Genomic DNA, 25,977 nt, shown 5'->3' on the forward strand with positions numbered 1-25,977 from the left:
TTAACAGAAGACAGGAAAGCAATCCAAATGGGCGACAGGAGCAAAATGGGGCGCCTGGGTGGCTCAGTGGTTTGGGCTGCTGCCTTCGGCTCGGGTCATGATCTCAGGGTTCTGGGATCGAGCCCCGCATCGGGCTCTCTGCTCAGCGGGGAGCCTGCTTCCTCCTCTCTCTCTGCCTGCCTCTCTGCCTGCTTGTGATCTCTGTCTGTCAAATAAATAAATAAAATCTTTAAAAAAAATAATAAAAAATTGGGTGCCTGGGTGGCTCAGTGGGTTAAGCCGCTGCCTTCAGCTCAGGTCATGATCTCAGGGTCCTGGGATCGAGTCCCGCATCGGGCTCTCTGCTCAGCGGGGAGCCTGCTTCCCTCTCTTTCTCTCTGCCTGCCTCTCTGCCTACTTGTGATCTCTCTCTGTTGAATAAATAAATAATTTTAAAAAAAATAATAAAAAATAAAAAAATTAAAAAATTAAAAAATGAAATCCGAACAGAAGACTCACATTGGCGCTTTAAAGTTAAGAAAGAAATATGCATTTAATGAAAATCAGAACAGGCTCCTGCCGAAATTGAAACTGGGCTCTCTGCCCCTTTCCTTGGCATATACTTATCAGTAGTGAAGGAAGACAATATATGGGGACCCCCAAAACCGTAAAGCCATGTTTGTGTGTCCACAACTCAGTGACAGAAAAGCAGGAAAGCAAGGAAAGGACAAGAAGAAAGTCGTATGTTCACATTCTCTGGTCTGAAAGAACTTTGCATAAATATAGTCACGGGATAGTTGTATACGTAAGATGATCTGTTTTCACTTTAGAGCCCTCGCTCAGAGAGGTACTCAGTAGCATACTTCGACCTACTGGATTGCATTCTGGTGGAATTTAAAACGATAGTTTTAGGCATCACTGTCCTATTGTGAAATAATCCTATCATCACTTTCAATCTGTTACATACATTGCATCTTGATCTGCCTTGACCTTTCGTCTTCACATTCATGCCAGTTTCCCTGTTACCTGATTATTCTTGGCCATCAGTTTTTCCTCCCTTACCATATTTTAAGCTTCCATGAACTCTCCCTCTTTTCTGTTCATCTGCATATTCCCGGTACATGTAGGTTGAATGAGGAAGTTCTGAAATAAAGCCCATAATGGTTCTCAGGCTGACCAACACATTAAAATCACTTGGAAGCTCTTAAAAAAAAAAAAAAATCCATGTCCTGGGACACCAGGCTTTTGCTTGGTTTTTCTTAAATGCTTCGTGGGTGATTCCAAGGTCACGTACAGAGAGGCAGGTCACCCTCCTTTGTTAGCTGTTGATACTCAGCACTTCTCTCCTTTGAACCTAGGTGCGTGCCTTCCGTGGACTTCTTGTTGTGCTTCTTTGTTTTCGTTAATCGAATCACTTATTTGCTTTCTCTTTAAATCCAAATGACGTGCACACAGTTAGGGTTTGGGGAGAGAGCATTGATCATCCTGCTCTCACTTCTCTGGGTCTTCAACTGGTCAACCTCAAAATAGCATCTTCCTTACTGATGTGAAGCAGATCTGGACATCCCACCTGACCTACAGCCCAGCGGGCTGCCTGGGGGTTCCTCTCATCCACCACTGAAGTACACGGAGTTGTAGGTATACCACATAACCTGGGGGCCTCACCCCTGCCCTGGGGGAGTTGACCACACAGAGAACCAGAGATGCCTGCTCTGTGGGCAAGCAGAGCCATGCCTGTTCAGTTCTTCCTCCCAGAATTGCCCAGAATCTCCATCCTGCCCTTCTATCGATCCAGGAGAAATAGATTGCCTCCCCCTCTTCCACTATAATACACAGACACACAGACACACACACAAATCATCTTACATGCAACCATTTTTAATGTTTAGCTGTGATATGGTTTTCCCCTGTCTGAAACTTCTCAAGGTCTCTTCCTTATTCCTAGTATTTTAAAATTTACTGTTACCACCCCCAACCCCAATAGCATGGATCTTTTTTTTATTCTGTATGCAGATAGCAACGAGAACCTTAGAGATGCCTGCCTTCATTTTCCTGGGAAACCAAAGATATAAAGGAACATGCTCATCTCCTTCCTTCCCCTTTCTGTGTTCTTCTGGAGATTCAGTTGTTAGGCCCTCTGTGTTGATTCTCTGAGAGTGTATCTTTTTCCTTGTTCTTTTACCCTTGTCCCTTTGTTCTGCTTTTGGGAGATTCCTGCTAGTTTATATTCTTATGATGTGATTATTTTTTTCACTGTAATATTAACTTTTTTTTTTTAAAAAAAGAGTCCCCTTATATTCTTCAATTGCACTTGACATCCACAGGATGCCATGTTTTCCCGTAGGTCTTTGCTGACAGAAATTAGAGAGTTCAGTAGTCCTGTCCCCAACACCCTGCATTATATCCAGGTTCTTCTGCTTCCTCGCTCCTCCCATCCATTCCTACTTTCCTTTCTTTCTTTATGTCTTCTTTGCTCCTCCCCTTTGTTGTCCGCATCTTTTCCGTAGAGAATATACTTCAGATGTGTGCCGATCAATTGTAGTTCTTGCATGTTCAAGAGTAGAAGTTGGAGGCTCTGTGTGGGGAGAGGTACTTGTTGTGTGGTGAAATTTCCTGTGGGATGGATAAGCAGAAAGCTGCATGTTTTTCATTAGGGAATCCTTGATGTTAGTACATGTATGTCTTTCGCTAAAGTGTTGTTTCTCCAAAGAAAAATATACTTTCTCTGTAATAGTGAGTCCTATTATTGAGATCTCTTACAGGGTCAGGGATAGGCAGTGAAGAAAGGGAACTGGAGATCCTGCTGATCACTTTGGAGACTTGAATTCAGTCCCCATGTTTTCAGCCCCAAACATCTTTCCTGATCTTCAGGTCAGACTCTGCAGTCTATCTGCAGGAACTAAACTATAAACTCCTGTTAGTGTCTGGCGATACCAGAAAGGGACACACACGTGGGCATCTATCCTTCCATTTACTTAGACACCATCGGTTGTCTGTTTCCAGCTTTGGCTCTTAGCCACTCTGCATGATAACTGGTTTCTCCTTGTTGTGAACCTTTCTTGGGTTCTCTGACAACCTGTGCTGTTTCATTGGAGGTATTTAGGCCATTTATATTTAATGTGGTTACAGATACGCTTGGTTAAATCTGTCCTCTGGCTGTTTGTTTTCTGTCCCCATTTGTTCTTTGTTCTTTTTTTCTATTTCTGCCTCTTTTTGGATTTTTTTTTAATTATTCCATCTTCTCTCCTTTATTGTGTTATCAGTTATTACTCTCTGAAGTAGTATTTTCATGGTTCCTTGAGGCTAACAGCATACCTATGCACTTAGGTACAATGTAACTAACTTATCACTGTATTTTCTTCACTGGACAGGATGCCACTTACTACAACATACCTTCAAGTGATACTGAACCACTTTGTAAAGTACTTCCATTTCTTCAACACTGGGGTTTCACACCCACATATTGATTAGTCCTTAGCTGAATAATCAAGGAGACTGCTGTGCAGATTTCTGGATTTCCATTGATGTAGATTTCTCCTCTCTGGATTTTGACCCTGTGAACTCCACCATCCCACCCCCTGCAGATTTCCAGGTGTGTTCCTGAATTTGGGAAAATTGTGGGCTTTGCCTGGTTTCCCTCCCTGAGCCACATCCTGGGGATTCTCTTCAGGTGTTAAAGTGGCACAACTGTATGACCATTGTGGTTGTTTACCATCTCTTGGGAATCACTGGCCTTTATTAGTAGTTGATCTATGTCTCCTTAACCATTGTCTCAAATACTCTGGTTTTGTAGTCATTTTGAGAGGCAGTGTAAATCCAGTCCCTTGTTAGTCCTTCTTGGCTAGAAACAGAACTCCCCATGTACTTTTGTGTGTATGAATTTGTGTTCTTTTTCATGCTCTGATCTTTCCTTTCCTTTCTTTTTGTTCTTGTGGGTTTATACCTTTTAAAAATTGCCTTGCTGTCCTTTTAGTGGCATCTTCAGAGAGAAAGGTAGAATCGCAAGAGAGAACCAATGGTTGATGAATCACATGCATTTCAGTCTCCATAATACTTTTTATTCTACAACCAAGGCTGGCATCTGAGATCAGAGCTGACAATTGAGATGAGATCTTTTTGCCATTTTTAGTATTAATTGCATGTTTAATAAAAAAAAATGGTTAATGAACATAGTTTGTCTGCTGTTCACCTCCGTTGCTGAATTATCTTTTATAAGTGTAAAAATACCTTATAAGTTGCATACAGATCTTGGAAGAGAACATGACAGATTGATTGATGGGCAAGACTCACTTCTGTCCCCTTTTTGTGCTGCTGTGTATGTGATCCTGAAGGCCTAGCATGTGGCCACAAGGGCACATCAATTTGAGAATAAGTGTTTCATTTTGTCATGCTAGTTCATTCAATAAAGGCCTAGTCTTTGTCCTCGAATTTTTCATAATTAAGACTCTGGGGGCATGTTAGATGAGAAGATTATACATTACATGTCTTGTGGCTGAATTAGCATTGGTTGATGACACTAGAGAGCTCTACAGGAGTCTCCTGCAGACAAAGAACCAGCCTGGAGTCCTGGAGTACCACGTTGCCCAAAAGCTTTGTGGAGCCTGGAAAAGGGGACCGATGAGTAGATTCTCTAAGTACAAATCAGGGCTAGGAAGGTGGGTGGGGTGGGGGGAGTTGTTTCCAGGAAGAAGGAAAGTCGTTTCCAGGCCAGAAACAAAACCATGAAAGAGGATGGCCTAAGTGCCAGCCATTCATGTGACCAGAACTGGTGCATGTGGAAAGGCGCTGCAGGGGAGTCAGGGGTGCGGAGCCAAGACCACCTCGTTCAGGGAAGAACTCTGTAATGCCTTTGGAAAGATAATCCTGGCACATTTCAACAAGTACTATAGAAAACTGTCATATTTAAGAAAAAGCGGTAGACCCACAATCAGCAGTGAAGACATGAATGGAAACTAAGAGAAGGAATATTTTACTTCTTTTCAAACCTCAAAGCTGATCTTGAAACCTTTATGTCTATGAAGTGCGCACCTGCTTTAAAATAGTTCAGTAAGTCTGAGTTCTGATTTTAAAGGCTTGAGATCAGCAGGCCTTCCTTGCTCTCATTTTAATCTTATTTGATGTATTTTTCCTTAAACAAGTATTCCTAGTGATCAGAACTTGAACTTTGCCACTTTGAGTCAGTTCTTCATGTCTTTCATAGAGTAGTCCTTGTGAAGAAGAAGGTCGGCATTGCCTGAGTAAGTTCGTGAAATAAACATCTGTAAGGGAAAAAAGTCTTGAAATATTTCCTCTGCTTTTTAAATTGTGCAATTAATCACTCACGGTGGTGTGAATCTGGTGTCATTCCAAACCTGGCAGTTCTAAGGGATAATATCATCCTGCGGGTAAGTTTAATATTTGAGTTGCCAGGAAAGAAATCTTGATTATTCAGATAGTGTCTAACGTGGTTCCCTAATTACCTCATTCTTGACTGTTCACAACTAAGTATGTCTGAATGTAACATAAACATTAGTCTGAGATGCTGTTTTTCCATTCTGAGCTACTTTTCAGGCAGGTTATTACTCCATAAGCAAAAAAAAAAAAAGATAATTTAGTGGTAAATCCCAAGCCTTAAAATATCAATTCCTAGAAAGTTTGTGTCTAATCAGGACCTTCACTACAGGATTACAGTAGTGCGTAGGGTATAATAAATATTGACACAATGATGTCACAGCATAATGCTTCAGGATTTTGCAAAGAGTAAAATGAGGATGGGAGGAGTCTGTGTATTTAAAACTCAGGTATTTATTACATTAAGCAACTGAAGAGGAGTCAGCTTGCTTAAGTTTCCAGTGAATGTGTTTTATTGTGATTTTTTAAACCATTTATTTCCTTCTCCAAGCTTCAGGAAACAAATGAAAAGTGCTCCAGAAAGAATAGTTTGGGAAGATTGCACAGCCATGCCCAAGTTATTTCCTTGTGGACACCAGCCATGGAGGTTCCCCTTAGAGGCATTCCCTTTTAGTTTTAAAACTCAAACTCCTCTTTTGTAGTTCCTTGTGCCTAGCGGATGTGTTCTGGTCACTCATGGTGTAGAAATACCTGAGACGTGATCACATTTTCCAAGCGACACTTTATTGATATAGAGGGGGTGAAGACGGTAGCTGTTTCAGCCAAAAAGGTCGTCTAGGTCTTAAAATATTAACGTAAATTGAGAACATGGAAGTCAAGTGCTAAACACTTAGTGGGCGCTCCACAAATATTTCATAGGTGTCAGGGAATCAGAGTTTTTGACTCTTAAATGTATCTGATCTTTCCGTAGATCGTGCTTGGTAATGAAGCTTTGTCTCACCATTAGACGTTGACTAGGACATGAACATTCCTGCCTCCCCTCTCTGGCATCATGTGTTCCCTGTTTTAGGCAAGCTCTTATTGGAGTATACTCTAGAGAGAACCCCAATATCATGAAAGAGTTATAATCTAAAGGATGCCCTTCAGTAAGCTGTGTGTGTGCAAGCTAGGAGGTTATCGGCATGCTTTGGAGAATAAGACGTGAGGACAGGAGAGTTCTCCCCAGGGGCATCTGACAGCTGGGAAGGAAGAGGGTCCTTCGGAGAAGCTGGTGATGAGCAAGAATGTCTCTGGTGACCAGAGTCTGGGGTCTGACTGCCATGGAGACCAAAGGAGGGCCACTCTGCTTCATGACTATAAAGAACAGGCATCCAGGGCGAGTTCTTCCAGGGGAGCCACTCACATAGCTCCAAGTCCAGGCCAGGATTGGGCAATCATTGTCCCATTTTCAGGGAAGACAGCTAGTCGCTCCAGGTAGACCGTTACAGTACTGTCTGATGAGGGAGGAAGACAAAGGATGCTGAGGGGGTCTACGGGCAGGGCTGGGAGACAAGCAGACGGAAAAGGCTGCCCTCCCACCCCCCACATTTAATTTTGAAGGATGACTAGGAGCCGGAGCATCACGGAGTTAAAGGTAGAAAAGGACAATCTCAGCAAAGGGAGCAGCATGGCTCCTGCTACTCTCAGGATGGGGGTGGGGGGAGATCGCAGGCTGAATCCAGCACTGCACGGTGTCCCATAAGTTAGGCATCTCGGCGGGCATCTGGGAAGGATGTGCCATGGGCAGGTCTGGGCAGAGTTCAGAGACACATCTGCATTTATCAGTTTACACCTGTAAGCATAGCAGCTCTCATTTATTTATTTATTATCATTTTTTTTAGAGTTCCTCTTTCAGACTATTTTTAACGTTGGGGAACTTCCTGACATCTGTCAGATTGCTCAGGTGGAACCTCGATTGTATTTACACCTAATAGTGAGATTTGAAGCCTTCCACATAGATCAGTTTGTAGAAGCTACTCAGTGCATTTCCTGGATTGGATCTGGCAGCCGTTCTGTGGATGAATTAAAAAGGACTGGCTCTGTTTGTTTTTCAGGTACCACGATCAGCAGGATGTTACCAGCAACTTCCTCGGAGCGATGTGGTTGATATCAATAACTTTTCTCTCCATCGGGTATGGCGACATGGTACCAAACACATACTGTGGGAAAGGCGTCTGTTTGCTTACTGGAATAATGGTAAGTATCCTGCCACTTTGTTTCTTTCACTGATTCTCTAAGATCGCGAAGGCACTCCACGTGACGGTGTGCCATTCAGTTTCCTGACCGTGAGCGGCAAAGCATTAATGATCAGTTCTGGGTTGGGAGAGGACATCACTGATTTTCATCTTCACTCTTAACGTGACACAGCTCCGTGAAGCTCGCTGTGCCCCTGGATTGCTCTTTGGAGGAGAGGGACTAATTTTGATGAGCAAATCCTGGTCTTTGAGCTTCAGCTTCAGCCAGAAATTTCTTTATTTCAGTGGTTTCTGCCATTGTCCTACTAGTTATGTGAACTTTAGTAAATTTCTCCTCTCTGAAACTTACTTTCCTTATATGCAGAACAGGGACCCTGATAACCTGGCCTGAAGTGTGGCGAAGGGCTGAAGAGTTGCACATTTTGTTGGTTACAGAATTAGACTATGATGGACCCTTGAACTTGGGTTTAGAATGCATGGACTACTTACATACAGATTTTTTTTTTTTAAGTAGGTACAGTATAGTATGGTAAATGTATTTTCCTTACAATTTTCTGAATAACATATTCTTCTCTGTTGTGGGAAAGTTGACTTCTAAGCTAAGGTAGGCTTAGGCAAGGATAGACATCCAGGAAGAGGAAATGGTTTGTTTAAAGGCAGTAGGTCAGGGAGGAGCTTGATACCTTTGAGCACAACCACTGGGCCAGGAACACACAGAGTCAAGTAAAAAAGTGGGGACACCTGGGTGGGTCAGTCAGTTAAGCATCTCCCTTCTGCCCAAGTCATGATCCCGGCGTCCTGGGATGGAGTCTGGCTGAGGGCTCCCTGCTCAGTGGGGAGTCTGCTTCTTTAACAGTCCCTGCCTTGCTTGTCTTCTTTAGTGTGTGCGTGCGCCAAAAAAAGAAAAAGAAAAAGAAAAAAGGTGGAAGGTGGTCTGACATGAGGCTGGAATGGGAGGTGAGGTCTGGGGGAGATTTTGAGAAATGTTTGCAGCCTGTGGTGCCTATGGTGATAGGCCACTGCTCTTTTTTTTTTTTTTTTTTTTTTTTGAGACAGAGAGAGAATGAGCAGGGGAGGAGGAGAGGAGCAGAGAAAGAGGGAGAGGGAATCCCATATGGGCTCCACAGAGCCTGATGTGGGGCTTGATCTCACGATACATGAGATCATGACCGAGCCAAAATCAAGAGACGCTCAACCGACCAAACCACTCAGGCACCCCGACATACCACCGTTCTGAGACCTGTAGCAGGTACATACACACCCCCTTACTTCTTACACCTTCCACTTTGACTGGGACTAGTTTGTTCCATGTGTTTTATTTATTTTTTTTTTAAGATTTTATTTGTTTATTTGACAGACAGAGATCACAAGTAGGCAGAGAGACAGGTAGAGAGAAAGAGAGAGCGAGGAGGAAGCAGGCTCCCTGCTGAGCAGAGAGCCCGATGCGGGACTCGATCCCAGGACCCTGGGATCATGACCTGAGCCAAAGGCAGAGGCTTTAACCCACCGAGCCACCCAGGTGCCCCTGTTCCATGTGTTTTAGATGACGACGGGAGGGTGGCAAGTTGTCTCAAACTGATCATAATGCGGTGTGAACTTTTAAATGCCGAAGCCAGGAGTCGCTTCCCATCACCACATTGTTGACAGTGACCTAGGTTCTATTCTTTGCTTAGCTGCTTTTTCTAGTTTGGATACAGTCAAATATTATGTCGCTGCTTCTTTGATTTTCTGCCTGGGTCAGGATATGAGAGCTAATACCAGGAGCTCCTTAGGCAGGAAATTCCCAGCGTTTCTGAAGTTAGGCATCTCTCCCAATGCCTCCCCTGTGTCCACCCCCAGGTTGGCAGCAGAGGCACAGGCTCTCCATGTGAAGGCCTTTGAACAGTGGCCAGGGAAGCCCGTACCCTTGTAACAGCTGCCTCGGGGGACTGTTCCAAGAGTCAGAACTAGCAGGAAGGACTGCGTGCCTGTGGCATAGATTGGAGCGGGAACATTCTTCTCTCGCTCGGTAGTACCGACCTGGGGTAAGGCAGCTATGTGGGAACATAAAATCCAGGGCTGGTTTTAAGGCCACCAGGAGCCACAAGATGACCATTTCAGGTCCCAGTTGTAAGGAATATAATATGTGGGTATCACTTCACATGGTTGGCTTATAAAAGAAAAATGCAGTTCTGTGCATTTTAATGAAAAATTTTTTTTTTCATTATGCTGGGGATGGTCTGTTCTGTTAACTATTGGATCACTTCCTCCTTTCTCCTCAGAAGATAGCATTTTGTTCTATAGCATAATGCTCTGGGAAATAAAATTTTCATGGATGTATTTTTGGAGGGCCATAACAAGCCCACAAGGGACATGAATGATGCTATTTATAAAAACAAAAAACAAAACAAAAAACAAACAAACAAAAAACCCAGAATTGCTAATTGTAGAGTCTTTCCCCTTAAGCTTCTTAGAAACAATTTCCTTGGTGTTTCTTTTAGGCAAGATGTTCTCCCCCACCCTCCTTTTTATTGTTGAATCAGGTATGACTCAGGGTTTGTGCAAATGGTCTAATACGCCATAAATCAGAACCGGATGGGAGGTCAGCCTTGCCTGGGTCTTGCAGTATTTCTAGCTTTCCTCGCTTTTTTTGTTGTCCTCAGGGTCTTCAGAGCCTTACCTGACAGCACAAAATCTTTTATTGAGTTGAACTTCTTGCTTACTTAGGTTTCACTAGGGATCCTACTTTACAGAAAAAATAGGAGTTACACTCAACCTTCATCTATACGGACCCAAAGATGTTATGTTCCCTGAAGTTTGCAGTGACTTCACTGCTGCCCTCTGGCTTCATGGTGAAACAGACTCTCTGTTCTCAGGCTGAGGAGGTCCACTCCCATGTAAGGAAGATGAGACTTTTTAATTTTTTATTTAAATTCAAATTTAGTTAATGTAGAGTGTCTTATTAGTTTCAGAGGTAGAATTTAGTGATTTATCAGTTACATATAACACCCAGTGCTCAGTCCATCAAGTGCCCTCCTTAATGCCCATCACCCGGTTACCCCTTCCCCCCCACCCCTCTCACCTCCAGCAACCCTCGATTTGTTCTCTAAGAGTTGACAGTCTCTTATAGAGTTAACAGTCTCCCTCTGTTTTTGTCATTTCTTATTTTTCCTCCCCTTCCCCTGTGTTCATCTGTTTTGTTTCTTAAATTCTGCATAGGCATGAAATCATATGGCATCTTTCTCTGACTGATTTATTTTACTTAGCATAATAACCTCTAGCTCCATCCACGGCCTTGCAGGTGGCAAGGTTTCATTCTTTTTGATGGCTGTGTAATATTCCATTGTGTGTATATACCACATTTTCTTTATCTGTTCACCTGTCGATGGACATCTGGGCTCTTTCCATAATTCGTCTATATGGACATTGCTGCTATGAACATTGGGGAGCAGGTGCCCCTTCAAACAGACTTATTTCTTACCTGGCCCCATCCAAAGTGGTTTACTTGCATGTCAACAAATTCATTAACCTTGGACTAACCTACATGAAATGCTTCATGGAGTTGGATTGTGTCTATCCTTAGACCAAGCAACCTCCCATGGAGTCATGTCCCCAGAGTGACCTTCCGGGGATGAGTTTCTGGGAATTGATTCCATCCCATGTAAACTTTCTGGGGCTTGACCATGTGTTGCTCAGGTTATCTACATATGGATATGGAGAGTGTTTGGCTGACAGTGAAGATACCTTGAAGAAGCTAAGTTGTCTTCCCAGCCCATAGATATGGTTAGTTTCCTTTAAAAAAGTGTCTGACAAAACACCTTTCATCTTGTTTTGTTTTTTGGCTTTTGTTTCAGGAAACTTAAATACCAGTTTGTCACTTTGGGATTATCCAAGCCAGACACGACTTGCTTTTATTTTAGGCATTTATTTGCCTATTCCCCCTTGGGCTTTTGCAATGCATGTTTAGGTAAAATGCACAATGTCAGATTTCCCGTGGGCCATCTCTCTCTCTCTCTCCATCTGGTCCCTACTAAATTGTGAAAAAGAAATACTATTTACAATACTCCTGAGAGAGGACAGGGTCATCCCTGAATCATCTTGTCTATTATCTCTGAAGTGCTATATTTTTTGTATTCTTTTATATTTGAATTTTCTGGTTTTTGTCTTTATGAAGTTGATAGAATTTATAGCTTTATGTGGTGGGTTTTTTTTTTTCCACTTTGACGTAAGATATAGTCAATCCAAATGCTAACATCTACAAAGACCATTTCCCATTTCAAAATGTACACATAAAGAAATGAGCACTGACTTTCTTCATAAAACTAATGAAACTAATGAATTATTTCATGGCACCTTTTTAGATGTGCACATTTCATTGGTTAAAATCCCAAAATTAAACTGTAATTTAAAATATTTTAAATAGCTTAATTTGTGTCATGAGTGATATTTTTGGGCTCCAATGACATTAAGATTAATCTGCAGTGCTCTGGGCAGAAGTATATTGTGAAAAAGTGAAGAGAGAGAGTTTTCCAGAATATTTCTAAGAGACAAACAAATGACCTTATCAACAAAACAAAACACCTCTCCTTGCCTGAAATGTCAATTGTGAATCCAAGACAACCGTGCAGAGCTTTTCTTGTAATTTTTACAGTGTTGTGTGCATAAATAATGATGGAAATGCTTAAAATAAGATGATCTTAGATATAGGTACCACGGTATGATAGATCAGACAAATCAAGCAGAAATCTCCTTCTTACCCACACCTACCTAATAGTAAAGCTAAAGACACAAAGATCTCTTCCTCTCTCCTAGATAGTGTCTTATAAACACAGACTCCCAGGATTGCTTAATGGTCATTCATCACCCTTCCAGAGAAAGCCATGAAGGTTGTAATTATTTTTTTCTCTTTATCCATCAGTCTTTCCTCTGTGGGGTCCTACCAAGGATTTGATGCTTCCGCAGCCAATGGGATGACCTCTAAATGGCTTTCTTCTTTTGGCTGAAGGTGCTGGGCAACATCACTGTCAGATCGTTGGTGTCTTAACTTTTCATCAGTTGGAGCTGGACATGATGAAAACATCATGTCCTACTTGATGTAGAGCAGGTAGTTGTTTTGCTTAGCAATTATAAAGTTATCCTAACTATGCTTTCATATCTGTATGTGTAGACAAAACACGCTAAAAGCTCTACTTTTCCCTTACTTAGGAATATATAGGATCATTTCAAGAGGAGAATACAGTTGCACTGGTGAAAGGGTATCTCTAGGCTTATAGGAGAATGAAGGTCATTAAGTCACTTAGCATTTTTGCTTGTCTATTTCTGTAGAATTATGGCAACTCCTGTGGGCCCTTTACCTAGAACATATGACAAGATTTTTTGGCAAAATTACCTTAAAACAGGAAGTATCATCTGCCCCATCCTGGGGACACAAGTTATTACCTGGTAAGCGGTTCCCCATGGATTCATTAACACATGTGGGTCCAGTTCACAAGTGTGATCTAGATTTCCCCCAACCATTTCTGTAGTTCGGAACAATTTAACAATCATGGCAGCAGTGAATTGTTCAAGTTTTATTCAGGGAACCACAATAACAAAAAGGTCTATTTTTTATACCACCTCAGGATGAGAGTTTAAGATAATAAATCCTTTTACCCATTGTTGAGGAGTCTTTTTTTTTTTTAATTAATTATTTTTTTTTAAAGATTTTATTTATTTGTTAGAGAGAGAGATACAGAGCGCAAGCACAGGCAGACAGAGTGGCAGGCTAGAGGCAGAGGGAGAAGCAGGCTCCCTGCCGAGCAAGGAGCCCGATGTGGGACTCGATCCCAGAACGCTGGGATCATGACCTGAGCCGAAGGCAGCTGCTTAACCAACTGAGCCACCCAGGCGTCCCTTAATTTATTTTTTTCAGTGTTCCAAGATTCATTGTTTATGCACCACACCCAGGGCTCCACACAATCCGTGCCCTCCTTAACACCCACCACCAGGCTCACCCAACCCCCCACCCCCTCCCCTCCAAAACCCTCAATTTGTTTCTCAGAGTCCACAGTCTCTCATGGTTTGTCTCCCCCTCCAATCGTCCCCAACTCCTTCTCCTAGTGTCCTCCGTGTTATTCCATATACTCCACAAGTAAGTGAAAACATATGATAAATGACTCTCTCTGCTTGACTTACTTCACTCAGCATAATCTCCTCCAGTCCCGTCCATGTTGATACAAAAGTTGGGTATTCATCCTTTCTGATGGAGGCATAATACTCCATAGTGTATATGGACCACATCTTCCTTATCCATTCGTCCGTTGAAGGGCACCTTGGGTCTTTCCACAGTTTGGCGACTGTGGCCATTGCTGCTATGAACATTGGGGTAAAGATGGCCCTTCTTTTCACTACATCTGTATCTTTGGGGAGGAGTCTTGACGGAAAGTCACATGGTGGCTCAGTCAGTTGTCAAAGGTCAGTTTTCATCCTGAGGGGGAAAAAACGCTACATTGTTCAATTAGTCACAGAGTCTTCCAGAACACAGCCATCAATTAGCCAGAGCTTATAAAGAGAATGACTGGTATTCAAGAGGGCTGAACTGAAGGTCTGGTTATATTCTTCCTACTTTCTCTCTCTCCATTCAGGGATTTTTTTTTTCCCCCTGCCAGGGGATATAGAAATCCTGAGAAACTAGAGTAAAAACTCAGTTCCTGGTATTGCTTGTGTGAATAAACAAAAAACAAAACAAACAAAAAACCCACCCCAGGATACTTTTTGTAAGTCTTCTAGAATTTGACATGACGTGTTTAAGATCAAATAACTTGGAAGAAGCTTTTTATTTGCTGGGGTCATTCTGGTGTGTTCAGTGAATTTGAGGAGAGCCCATCTTTAAATTCTTCCGCTCATTTCTGTGTTGTGCAGAGGAGCAGCGGGGGTTGATGGACCTTCAGTCAGAAGACAGAGTTCTCTACCAGTGCCCTAAGCGGACCTTCATGTCTCCACAGGGACATTTCACCAGAAATATAATAGCTGCTTTCCAAGTACAGACACATCGAGTCAGAAGTTGTTGTGACCTTCTAGCTTCTGACTTGTTGCCTCCACCATTCCACCTGATTTTTCTAGACTATCAGCACTTTTATTTGGCAGGACTACCGTTCCTGTCTTTACAATACGTGCCCTCACCCTGGCACTGTCACTAATAAGGAGATTGAAACCCGGGTGTGACTCATTGTTGACTACCAGTTTCTTTCCCACCGTCAAAGTGCAAGAATGAGCTGAACCAGCAAATCACTCTAATGGAGATTTGGGTTTTGTAGGTCTGGATTTTTTGACTGAACTCAAAAAACCACAGTTACCTCCTCCCCTCTTCCACCGGTTGAGGACAGCAGACTTGACCTTTCCCCTCCTATCAGCAAATACCAACTCATCTTTAAAGAAATTCAGGGCAATCTGTCTTCAAAATTACCTGGACTATTGTTGATTTTCATGACCCAAGGAGATCTTGCAGAATTCCAATGGGATAGAATAGGAAAGCTGAGTGGTTTATAGAATTTTAGTTGCCAGAAGTGATTGGTTAACGTAGTTTCACGAAAAAAAAAAAAAAAGTGTATCAGACGAGCGCACTAAAATGTGTTTATCATTCTGTGATACTGCATCAGTCAACCCCAGGGACAGAGAAATGGGCAGTATTTCCAAATACTAATTTTATCTTCCTTTTGGAGGATATGCAGATATTTTCAACTTAATCGGCCTTAAAGCTGTTTTATTAATTTGGGTGTATTTTAAGGAAAAAGCATGATTTTTTTTTCAAATTAACTGTATTTTGGTAAATTTTAATTACTGTTAGTCGAACAAATTGGCTATCACACTCAAGTTATGAGCTTTTAGGAGCTACTATAAGACTTGCAGGAGGAGAATTAATTTAGCACTGGCGTATTTTGAACACTCATATTTTTTTTCATTAGTCATTTTTGGTGAGGGTGTGGATCCTGAAATTTCTAAAAAAAATTATACATTCCAGTGTTTATGTTACATTTGTGGCAGGTGCCTCTTTAAATAGGAACCAAACCTTTACCCAATGTGCTATTAAAGTATTTCCCTTCTCTATAGGCTCGTATTGTCAGCTTGTTAAATCTTGGTCCCCAAAGTGGATTTCCGAAATGATTCTTAAAGGAGTCCACCAGAGGAGCAGAACCAGGGGACCTGATGTAAAATGACAGTGGTGCCTTGAACTTTTCAAACATCGTGCAGTAAAATGACCTCGGGGAGAATGAATTTCTTCCTGAACATTCTGTGGTCCAACGTGCCTTATGGTTTCTGTGTTCTGATGAAGAAATGTAGAATGGAGGAAAGGGCTGTATTTTTTCCATTTGGCAGCTTCTCAGACCCTCCAGGTGTTGGGGTTCCACTTCTGCTTTATGCTGATTATCTGGTATAGGGCAGTGAGCTTTAGTAATGATCTCTTCTAAGGACACGGTCTCCCTCCTCTCTCTCTCTTTCTCTCTAGCAACGTGTAATTTGTTGGAAGGAAAAGTGACACAGCAGCTAAGGAGAACCTCCACATTTTTCTTGAGTCTATCAGCTTCGTAAACACACCTGTGTTCTTCCTTGTGTAGTCTGGAGGGTCCCGAGCATCTTGAAGGGACAGGCCAGTGATTTGTTTCATTCTTCCTTCATAACATGAACGAAAGGGGAGACCAGGAACCAGGATATATTTTCTGACTTCGGTGAAAGGAAGATGACTCATCTTGGTAAAGGCATACAGGGATCTTCCTTTCAGAGAGTAACATATGTTCGTCCCAACTGTTTCTACATCCATCACGATGACGACACACTTTGGAGGAAATGTTGTAAAAGCATGTTTACTTTCATCTGTCTTCACTTCACGGAACGGAATGGACAATAACATCATGCCGTTACTTAAATCTTTAAAACCCTTCACGTGGGTGGGGATTTCCTTGGAACCTGGGAAGCTTTCATTTTGCATACCTCTACATTTTTTTTTTTAAGTTACTTTTTTGAAACCCAATTCTATCCACATGGAGTCCTTTGATGAATATTAAGAACCTGGGGACGTAGGAGTTTATGGCTGCCCTAATTAAAACAAAACTAAAGGAGTGGCTGTGTTTGAACAGAGGGGGTTTCTAAGTGGTCCTTGAGGTACCATTTCAAGGGTACAGTTAGGATGATGAAGTGACAGGTAAGGGTAATAGTTTGAATAACTCCTAAACTGTCAGACTCTCCTGCTTTTGAGTTTGCCGCACGTACTCATTTTAGTGCACAAGACTTGCGGCGAGCTAGAGAATGCTGAGCGGGGGTGGGGACCAAAACCAAAAACAACAACAAAAAAGAGCACAAGGATAAACACAAATAAAAATCGACCTTCAAAGGCTCTTGATACTGGTGATTTTCCACTCCTGTTAGGATGTTGATCTCTTTCCAGAAGGATCTCAGCAGTGGCCACCTGCCAGGGGAGAACAATATTCAACTTTGAGTGCCAGCCGCCGCTCACAGCTCCTCTCTCTCTAGCAGTGGAAGCCCCTCAGATTTTTACATTCTCTGCTTATGCGGAAACCACTAGTGCTCTTGAATTTCGTTAGTGATGAGCACCTGGGAGCAGTGTGCAACATGTGATCTGTATTTCTCAAGCAAATAGTAACACAGTGGGCAGGTATGGAGGGCCATCTTGAGTGGCCACTGTTTTTTGGTTAGCCCCTTCCCAGTACACCAAAACTATTTAGATGTTGTGGCAAATGTTTGAAAGTGAATAGCACAGATGTGTATGCTTTCAAAAAGTCATTCCTTTTTTAAAATTGAGAGTATAGGTGATATGTAATACTATGTTAGTTTCAGTGTGTGCTGCAGTGAATCGACATTTCTATGTATTAAGACAGGATCACCAGAAGTCTAGTTACCCCCTGTCACCATAAAAATTCCTCACATTATTATTTATTATATCCCTTAGAATGTATTCCATAGCCCCAGGATCTTTTTATTTGATAACTGGAAGTTTGTTTTCTATATTTGTCTGTTTCTGGTGTGTTTATTTATTTCTTAAAAATTCTACATGTAAGTGAAATCATACAGTATTTGTCTTTGACTTATTTCACTTAGCATAGAAACTTCTAGTTCCATCCATGTTGTTTCCAATGGCAAGATCACATTCTTTATGGCTAAGTAATATTCCATCAGAAGTGGGTAAATCCTCAGAAGTGGGATTACTGGATTGTAGGGTAGCTCTATTTTCAATTTTTTAAAGAACTGTCATACTCTCTTTCCTCAGTGGCTGCCACCAACTTACATTCCCACCAGCAGTGCACGAGGGGTCCGTTTCGTCCCCATTCTAGCCAACATTTGTTATGTCTTGTCTTTTTGGTATCTGCCATTCTAACAGGTGTGAGGTGGTATCTTATTGTGGATTTGATTTGCATTTCCTTGATGTTGAGCATCTTTTCATGTATCTGTTGGCCAGCTGTATGTCTTTTTACAAGAAACATCTATTTGGGTTCTTTGTCCATTTTTAATCAGGTTATTTGGTTTTTCTGGGTGTTGAGTTGTAGGTGCTCTTTAAATTAACCCCTTATGGGATCTTACTGGATCTGCCATTTACAAATATCTTCCTCATGCAGTAGGTAAGTTGTTTTTTGCTTTGGTGATGATATTCTTCATTGTGCAACCTTTTTAGTTTGACATTTGATGTTGTCGCACTGTTGTCCTTGTCTGAGGAAACAAATCCAAAATGTGATGCTCAGGGGGCTAAGGGTTTACTGCCAATTTTTTTTTCTAAGAGTTTTATGGTTTCAGGTCTCAAATTTAGGTCTTTAATTCATTTCGTTTTATTTTTGTGGATGGTTTAAGAAAGTGGTCCAGTTTTCCAAGATTATCTTTTACCCATTTTTTATTCTTGTCACCTTTGTTGTAAATTGACCACTGAAGCCTGTGTTTACTTCTGGGCTCTTTATCCTATTCCATTGATCTGTGAGTCCATTTCTGTGCCAGTACCATACTATTTTGATTGTAGTGTGGTTTGCGATCAGGGAGGCTGACACCTCTAGCTTTGCTCTTCTCTTTTAGTACTGCTTTGGCTATCAGGGCATTTTTTTGTGGTTATATACAAATTCAGGGCTCATTTTTTCTAGGTCTATGAAAAATACCATTGAAATTTTGATAGGGAGCCCTGAATCTGTAGGTTGCTTTGAGTAGTATGGATATCTTAATTCTTCCAATTCATGAGCACGTCTGATCTTTCCGCTGATTTATGACCTCTTGGTTTCTTTAATCAGTGTCTTACATTTTTCAGAGTGCAGGTCTTCTACCTCCTTAAATTTGTTTCCAAGTGCAGATCCTTTTTAAACGATAAAATTCAGAGCACATTTTGTGTATAATTATCTGACTTGCTTGAATATTGTTGCCTTTAAGCATTACAGAAATAAAATTTTAAAGCAGCCATATAATATTATAGACATGGATATGCTGGGAGTAATTCCCGTTCCTCAATATTAGGTACTGAAGGTGAAGTCTACCATGTACATAATGTGTGGAATTTGCTTTTGTAATTTGTGATTTTCAGACCTACTTGTAGTGAGGAAAACCAGGTCACCTGGTGGGACTTGGGAACTCTCTTGGATAACTATCCAGTGAGCACCTTAACATTTTGGCTAACGTAAAGAAGATCCTGTTAAGGGGCACCTGGGTGGCTCAGTGGGTTAAAGCCTCTGCCTTCGGCTTGGGTCATGATCCCAGGGTCCTGGGATTGAGCCCCGCATCGGGCTCTCTGCTCAGCAGGGAGCCTGCTTCCTCCTCTCTCTCTCTCTGCCTGACTCACGTGTGATCTCTGTCTGTCAAATAAATAAATAAAGTATTTTTTAAAAAAGATCCCATTAAGAACTAGTTTAAAAAGATTCAAGCCTGTTAAAAGATCCACAAGTATTGTAACATCATGCTGTTGGCACCCCTTTGCCACAGATTCCTGCCTAAACCCTGCCTTCTTCGCTGTCTAGTGAGACAGTTTGGCCAGTCCTACCATCCTGGGGTCCTCTCAGGGATAGGACTCCATCTGGAGGGCCCAACCTCCCTTTCACAGGCCAGTTGGTAGGTCCTCAGTTTACCCCTCTACTCCCATGAGGTTGGCTCTGCCGAGATCCATGAGATAACTGCAGTAGCCATGACCTTGCCCAAAATTAACAGCTGAGGTATCCCAGCCCTGCCTTCCTGGCCCCATATGAAATCACCAGCCTTAAACCAAGAAGACTCAACTCCTCATGCATGGGATCGTGGAGAAGGACTCTAATCCCTTGGATACCATCAGTGTCTCATGTCTCTTCCTAAGAGATCAGCACAGTGGCCTGTAATTTTTAAAAGACCACTGCTGATCTTTTTCAGGAAAAAAGGGAGCCCGTGCCTTTCTTTGTACTGGTAAATGTCTGAAATAGGAAAGGTATCCCTTTACCTTCAACACTAGGTAGTTCTGTTGTTAAGCTGAGATCTTCCCGTGACCTTGAAGTTCTGTGTACGTGGGGATTATGCATCTCTTTCCATTCCTGATACGGCACGGTCCACTGACTTGAAGACCTCCCTCCGGTCTTAGCTTGAGAAAAGATTGTGCAGTGTTATTTTTAATGGAATAATGGTTATTTCTACTCCATGCATTTATGCTAATTTACTCAGCTGTTATCTGTTCCTATTATACTCCCAGGTATATAACTGATATGCTCTGTTTCTTAAGAAATCTCTGAAATTTCCGCAAGTTGCTCCTTTACCATTTATTTCTTATGATTAAAGTCTGTTTGAGTCAAATATCATGCTTAAGCTCTTATAATACATGAACTAAGTTTTTAAAGCCCCACTTATAGGCCTGATCCTGGAGCTCGGCCAGGCATTTTTGGTGCTATGTGTTGAGGTCACCGAATGCTACAGTTTCTTTTCTTTTCTTTTCTTTTCTTTTTTTTTTTTTTAATTTATTTGACAGACAGAGATCACAAGCAGTCAGAGAGGCAGGCAGAGAGATAGAGAGAGGAGGAAGCAGGCTCACCGCTGAGCAGAGAGCCCAAGGTGGGGCTCGATCCCAGGACCCTGAAATCATGACCTGAGCCAAAGGCAGAGGCTTTTGGTAGTGGTCAAAGGCAATGGTCAAAACCCACTGAGCCACCCAAGTGCCCCTGCTACAGTTTCTTATCTCTGGACACTTATGTACTTGGTGAACAAAATGTTTTTTTTTTTTCATGTGGCTGAGATCAAGTGTACTGACTTATTGGGGTTCTGTTCTCTTCTGGTTTTCAGGGTGCTGGTTGCACAGCCCTGGTGGTCGCTGTGGTGGCAAGAAAGCTAGAACTTACCAAAGCAGAAAAACACGTGCACAACTTCATGATGGATACTCAGCTGACCAAACGAGTGAGTCATCACCCTTGTGTCTTCCAAGGGATATTACCGTGTGGCTCTCCACGTTGGGCAATACGACCTCTATCTTGACCTCTGAACTGACATGACGTGCTTTAGCGTTAAGGCCTTTTTGGAATCACTTCCATTTTTTTTCCCCTGCATGTTGAGAACGGACTTGTTCGAACTTTAGGTCAGGGAGAAAACAATTGGACGACCTCGGTATTTACTCAAGGATCAAAACAGACCACATCAGTCTAAATAAATAAGTGCACTTAACATTTACGTTTGCAGGATACAAGAAGGGACCAATATTTGATTGACTAGGAAGGAACACACTGTCAAGTGTCATCGAGAAATTTTATGGGGAAGTGATTCAACACTGTCCTACTGAGCTTCTGTGAGCCAGTCGCTGTTCTAAAGACTGGGGTTGCGACGACGGGAAGGTCCAGCCGGTAACTTTTAGGACCCCCAGGTAGTACCAGAGATAGGCCCTTTCTCTGATTTACAGGCTGTCCAGGAGATGCAGTACAGCATCCGCATGGGAAAATATGGTAGAAAACAGTAACCATGGTGTTTACAGAGCACTCCCTCTGGGTGAGGCTTGGCTGCAAGCGTATCACTGCTGTAAACTGGGTTACAGGGAAAGTGGTAGTATTAGGCTTATTTTACAAATATGGAAGCCAAGACACAGAGAGGCTCGGTAACTTGCTCAAAGTCATCATATCAAGGAGGGAAAAGATTCTTATCCACTCCCACTCTATTTTTAGCCTCTCTGCATAGGTACTGGAGAAATCACAATGAAAGTTCAGATAACTCGATATTATTTTACAGCAACATCATCTTGCTGCGTCACCTGAAGCAGAATCTAATCAGGCTGTCATTGAAGTGACAAAAATACGTTGTAATTTGGCGACTTTACCCACAAAGGAGTCCATGGAGAGTTCAAGCTGAGGTGCAGTTTTCAGTGGTTTTACTCATTTTAGATTTAGACTTATTTTTTACTATTTTAACTCATTTTTTACTCATTTTAGCTTTAGATTTACTCATTTTAGATTTTAGATTTAGATTTTAGATAATCAGATTTAGATTAGATTTCACTCATTTAGATTTTGTCTGCAAAATGGTTACCTCAGCTCATTTGGTAAATACTTCCTAATAGATCCCTCACCCTGACGCACACATTTACACACGTGGGTAGTGTTTACGAAAGGGAAACATGGATTCCAATTGCCTTGTCCTTCTCTAAGTCACATGTTGTCGTGAGACTTCATTGCATTTGGAAGGTCTGCATGTATTCTTGAGGATCTAAGCCACTCGGTTGCAGACACCATCCTCTTGGCCTGGGCGTGCTCCTTCAATGTCTTCTACCCTCTGGGTGTCTCTCAGTCTCCAAAATCATGAACGTTCGTGAATATTACAGAAAGGCACAAGGAGAGACCTAAGTGCAGAGCTGAACGGAGGGTTAGGATTCTTGTCGCTTTCAAAAATACACCAGGAAATGACTATGGGACTATGAGCCCACATATAGTCCAAACTTGGAGCAGATGTTTTATGGATCTCCTAATGGGCTTGTTTGGAAGAGTTCCACACTGTACAGTTCGTATCTAAGAGTCCAAAGTTGTGCAGTATCGAAAGAACTCTTCCACAGACCCCCTTGTATAATCCAGAGAATTTTCTTGTGAAGATGCTACATTATGAATTTCCCAAGAATTACCTTAATGCCACACTGGGGTAAAAAAATTACATTAAAACACCCTAATAGCCTATACACCATGTAAATCTTTTCAGCAACAAGAACAAAAGGTGTGACAGGATCCCAAATGAGAGAAACCAAGTTAGCATGTTGAGGCCAACCAAACTCCCTGGGTTTCATAAGCAAGTATTTAGTTCTAATTTGAGAAGGAAACATGTAATTGCTTTAGATTGACTTGGGGCTCCAGCTGTTCTGTATCCTACTTACTGAGCAGACAGATGTTAAAGCCACAGTAAAATACCTTTGATGGAGAGATCCATGCTATTTGGACAGGTCTCCAGGATCATGTGGGAGACATTCCAGGTTGGTTCGATCATTTAATTGGTTTAGCTCGGGGTCACTCAACCTCAGCATGGTTGATCTTTGGGAATGGATAGTTCTCTACTCTGCAGCTGTCCTGGGGCCTTGTTGACTGTTGAGTAGCATTCTTAGTAGACTCATGACAACCAATAATGCCTGTAGACACCGCCACATGTCCCCTCAGGGGACAACATTGCCCATGGTGAGAACTGCTGCTTTACTGGGTTATTCCCTGGGGATTTGGAGACTGAGACCATCCTCATAGCAGATATTCTTTGTGGCTACTCAATTTATTACAGTCTTCCTGGGAATAACATGTATTTAACAAAAGTACCCTGTGTGCCTATTATAGTTGAGGTTCTGTGTTACCTGCTGAGGATGTAGAACTGAAATATCACAGGGTGCTTTAAGCTTTTACACTACTGTGCCTTCAGCAAGTCAGATGAAAGGTCTGTTTGTTTGTTTTTCTCTGCTTGGCAGAAAAATGCACTCATGTTCTTGCTTCTTTTGCTCATGAGCCCCCTCAAAGCCCAGTCTCCTTTTGGAGGACTGTGGATCTCAAGAGCTTCCTTTGGTTTTTATGAATGGGTCTCATTTCCCCAAAATGGACCATGTGTTCTGATCTTACAGCATCTCTGTTACAAGGACTTACAGACTTTAGTTGGACTCATAATGTACCACTATCTCTAGGAGTTTCTTCATAGAAACCTTTTTTGGTAAGCAGTACTATCCTTAAATTCACATTCTCCACCGTGCTTTATTATTCTGTTATCTCATTGCTACTTCTTAAAAGTTGAGCTGCTTTCCCATATTACTTGGGACAGAGGTCTCTTATAGGCCCAAGAAAGTCATTCCAGCAGGCCTGTCGACAGCTTGAATTTTTATGGGCAAAATGTCACTAAGTACAGTTACAGATGTTAAAATGGCATTAGAATCAAACATAAATTTCTCAGTTAGGCTACCCATTTCATTATTAGAGTCAATACAATATATGAAAATAATAGCCCTTTTATAGTTCTCTTCAACTTAATGAGTATCATTTACTTGACACTTGATTCCATTTTGTTATTTATGGAATTTCTAAATGGGCCCATTTATAATTGTACCTTTTTAAATAAAAATTCTAAAATACTGGAAGATGACAGAATAATAGGATCCTGAGCTCGCCTCTTCCTCTGGATACACTGAGGCTACCACTACAGATAATGCAACCAACTCTGAAAATTCCGTAAAGACTAGCAGAACAGATCTTCTACGGGTAAAGACTGAAAGAAAAAGCCACATGGAGAAGGGGCACAGATGCGGTTGAGAACCCAGTCTCCTGCATGGCAACCCACAGGATGGAGGAACTTCACAGGCACAGAGACCCTACCTAAAGAATAAGGCCATCAAACCCCACATCGGGCAGCCCATGTTACTGGGGACCCATACCACAGAGATGAGTCTCCATAAGTTCTGAATTCATATTGGTAGGAGCTTTCTCCAGGACTGGAAGTGCTGGTGGACACCATATTCTTGCCCTCCTTCAGCCTGGCCGGCAGCACTTTGCAGGAAACAATTCTGGTCCTTTCTGCCTACCTTGCTGGCACTGGTCATCCAACTGCACCTAGTGAGCATCCCCCTGAAGCAACTATTGCCCCCGGGAGGAGCTAGCCCCACCTACCCGTGGGCCTAGAGCAGTCAAAGCCCAGGCACAACAGGAGGACACATGCTGCTCACAGGGCCCACTGCTCTCTAGTACCTGGTTCTGGTGACCAGAGTGGACTGTGCTACTGGGAACCACAGGACACTTTCTACCTAAGAGCAATAGTACTTCCAACACCAAGAGACACAGCTGATCTACCTAATACATTGTAACAAGCAAAAAGAGTCAAACAAAATGAGGAGGCAGAGGAATATGTTCAAGAAGAAAGAAAAAGGCAAAACCTAAGAAAGACGGCTGAACCAACAAAATGGAGATAAGTAATCTACCCAATAAAGAGTTCAAAGTAATGGACCTAAATTGGGATGAACTCAGAACTTTAACAGAGCCTGAAAATATAAAGAACCAGTCAGAACTGAAGAAGACAGTAAAAAGAGAAAAACACACTAGAAGGAATCAAGAACAGATCAAAGGGTACACGAAACAGATGAACAACAGGGTAACTCATATTATAGGGGTCCCAGAAGCAACAGAGAGAATGGGGGCAGAATACTTACCAAAGAAAGAAGAGCTGAAAACTTCTCTGACCCGGGGGAAAGAAACAAATATACAGGTCCAGGAAGTACAGGGAGATGCAAACAAGAGGAACCCAAAGAGGCTAATACCATGACACATATTAAAATGACAAAAATTGCAGATGAAAAGAGAATCTTAAAAGTAGCATGAGAGGGGCACCTGGGTGTCTCTGTTGGTTATGTGTCTGACACTGGAGATCAGCTCAGGTCATAATATCAGGGTTGTGAGATAGAGCCCCACATTGGCCTCCAAGGTCAGTGTAGAGCCTCCTTAAGATTCTCCCTCTCTTGGGATGCCTGGGTGGCTCAGTTGGTTAAGCTGCTGCCTTCGGCTTGGGGTCATGATCCCAGCATCGAGTCCCACATTGGGCTCTTTGCTCAGCAGGGAGCCTGCTTCTCCCTCTGCCTCTGCCTGCTACTCTGCCTGCCTGTGCTCATTCGCTCTCTCTCTGACAAATAAATAAATAAAATCTAAAAAAAAAAAAAATTCTCCCTCTCCCCCTGCTCTCCCCAACTCCTACTCATGTTGGCTCTCTCAATAAATTATGTAAGTAAGTAAGTAGCAAGAAAAAAGCAACTAGTTAGGTACAAGGGAAACCCCATAAAGCTATTAGCTGAGTTTTCAGCAGAGTTTGCAAGCAAGAAGGGAGGGGCATGAGATATTCAAACTGCTGAAAGGAAAAAAACCTATACCAACAATATTCTACCCAGATAGTTTATCATTCAGAATTGAAAGAGACATCAAGGAGTTCATTACCACTACACTGTCCTTATAAGAAACATTAATTGGACTTCTTTAGCTCAGAAAGAAAGGTCTTAACTAGAAGA

At 42.1% G+C, this 25,977-nt stretch overlaps 1 protein-coding gene across 5 annotated transcripts in view; it reads left to right on the plus strand.

Annotated features, from left to right (window-relative positions):
- KCNN2 (potassium calcium-activated channel subfamily N member 2) overlaps nt 1–25,977 on the plus strand; it is a 461,444-nt gene that overhangs the window by 416,903 nt on the left and 18,564 nt on the right. For all 5 annotated transcript variants that reach the window (XM_032335384.1, XM_032335383.1, XM_032335385.1 and 2 more), the window contains 2 exons: nt 7,404–7,545; nt 20,781–20,891. In XM_032335384.1, coding sequence (XP_032191275.1) covers nt 7,404–7,545; nt 20,781–20,891 — 253 coding nt within the window. The remainder of the gene's footprint in view (nt 1–7,403; nt 7,546–20,780; nt 20,892–25,977) is intronic.

The sequence above is a fragment of the Mustela erminea genome, chromosome 3, assembly GCF_009829155.1.
Source record: "Mustela erminea isolate mMusErm1 chromosome 3, mMusErm1.Pri, whole genome shotgun sequence".
Classification (NCBI taxonomy): domain Eukaryota; kingdom Metazoa; phylum Chordata; class Mammalia; order Carnivora; family Mustelidae; genus Mustela; species Mustela erminea.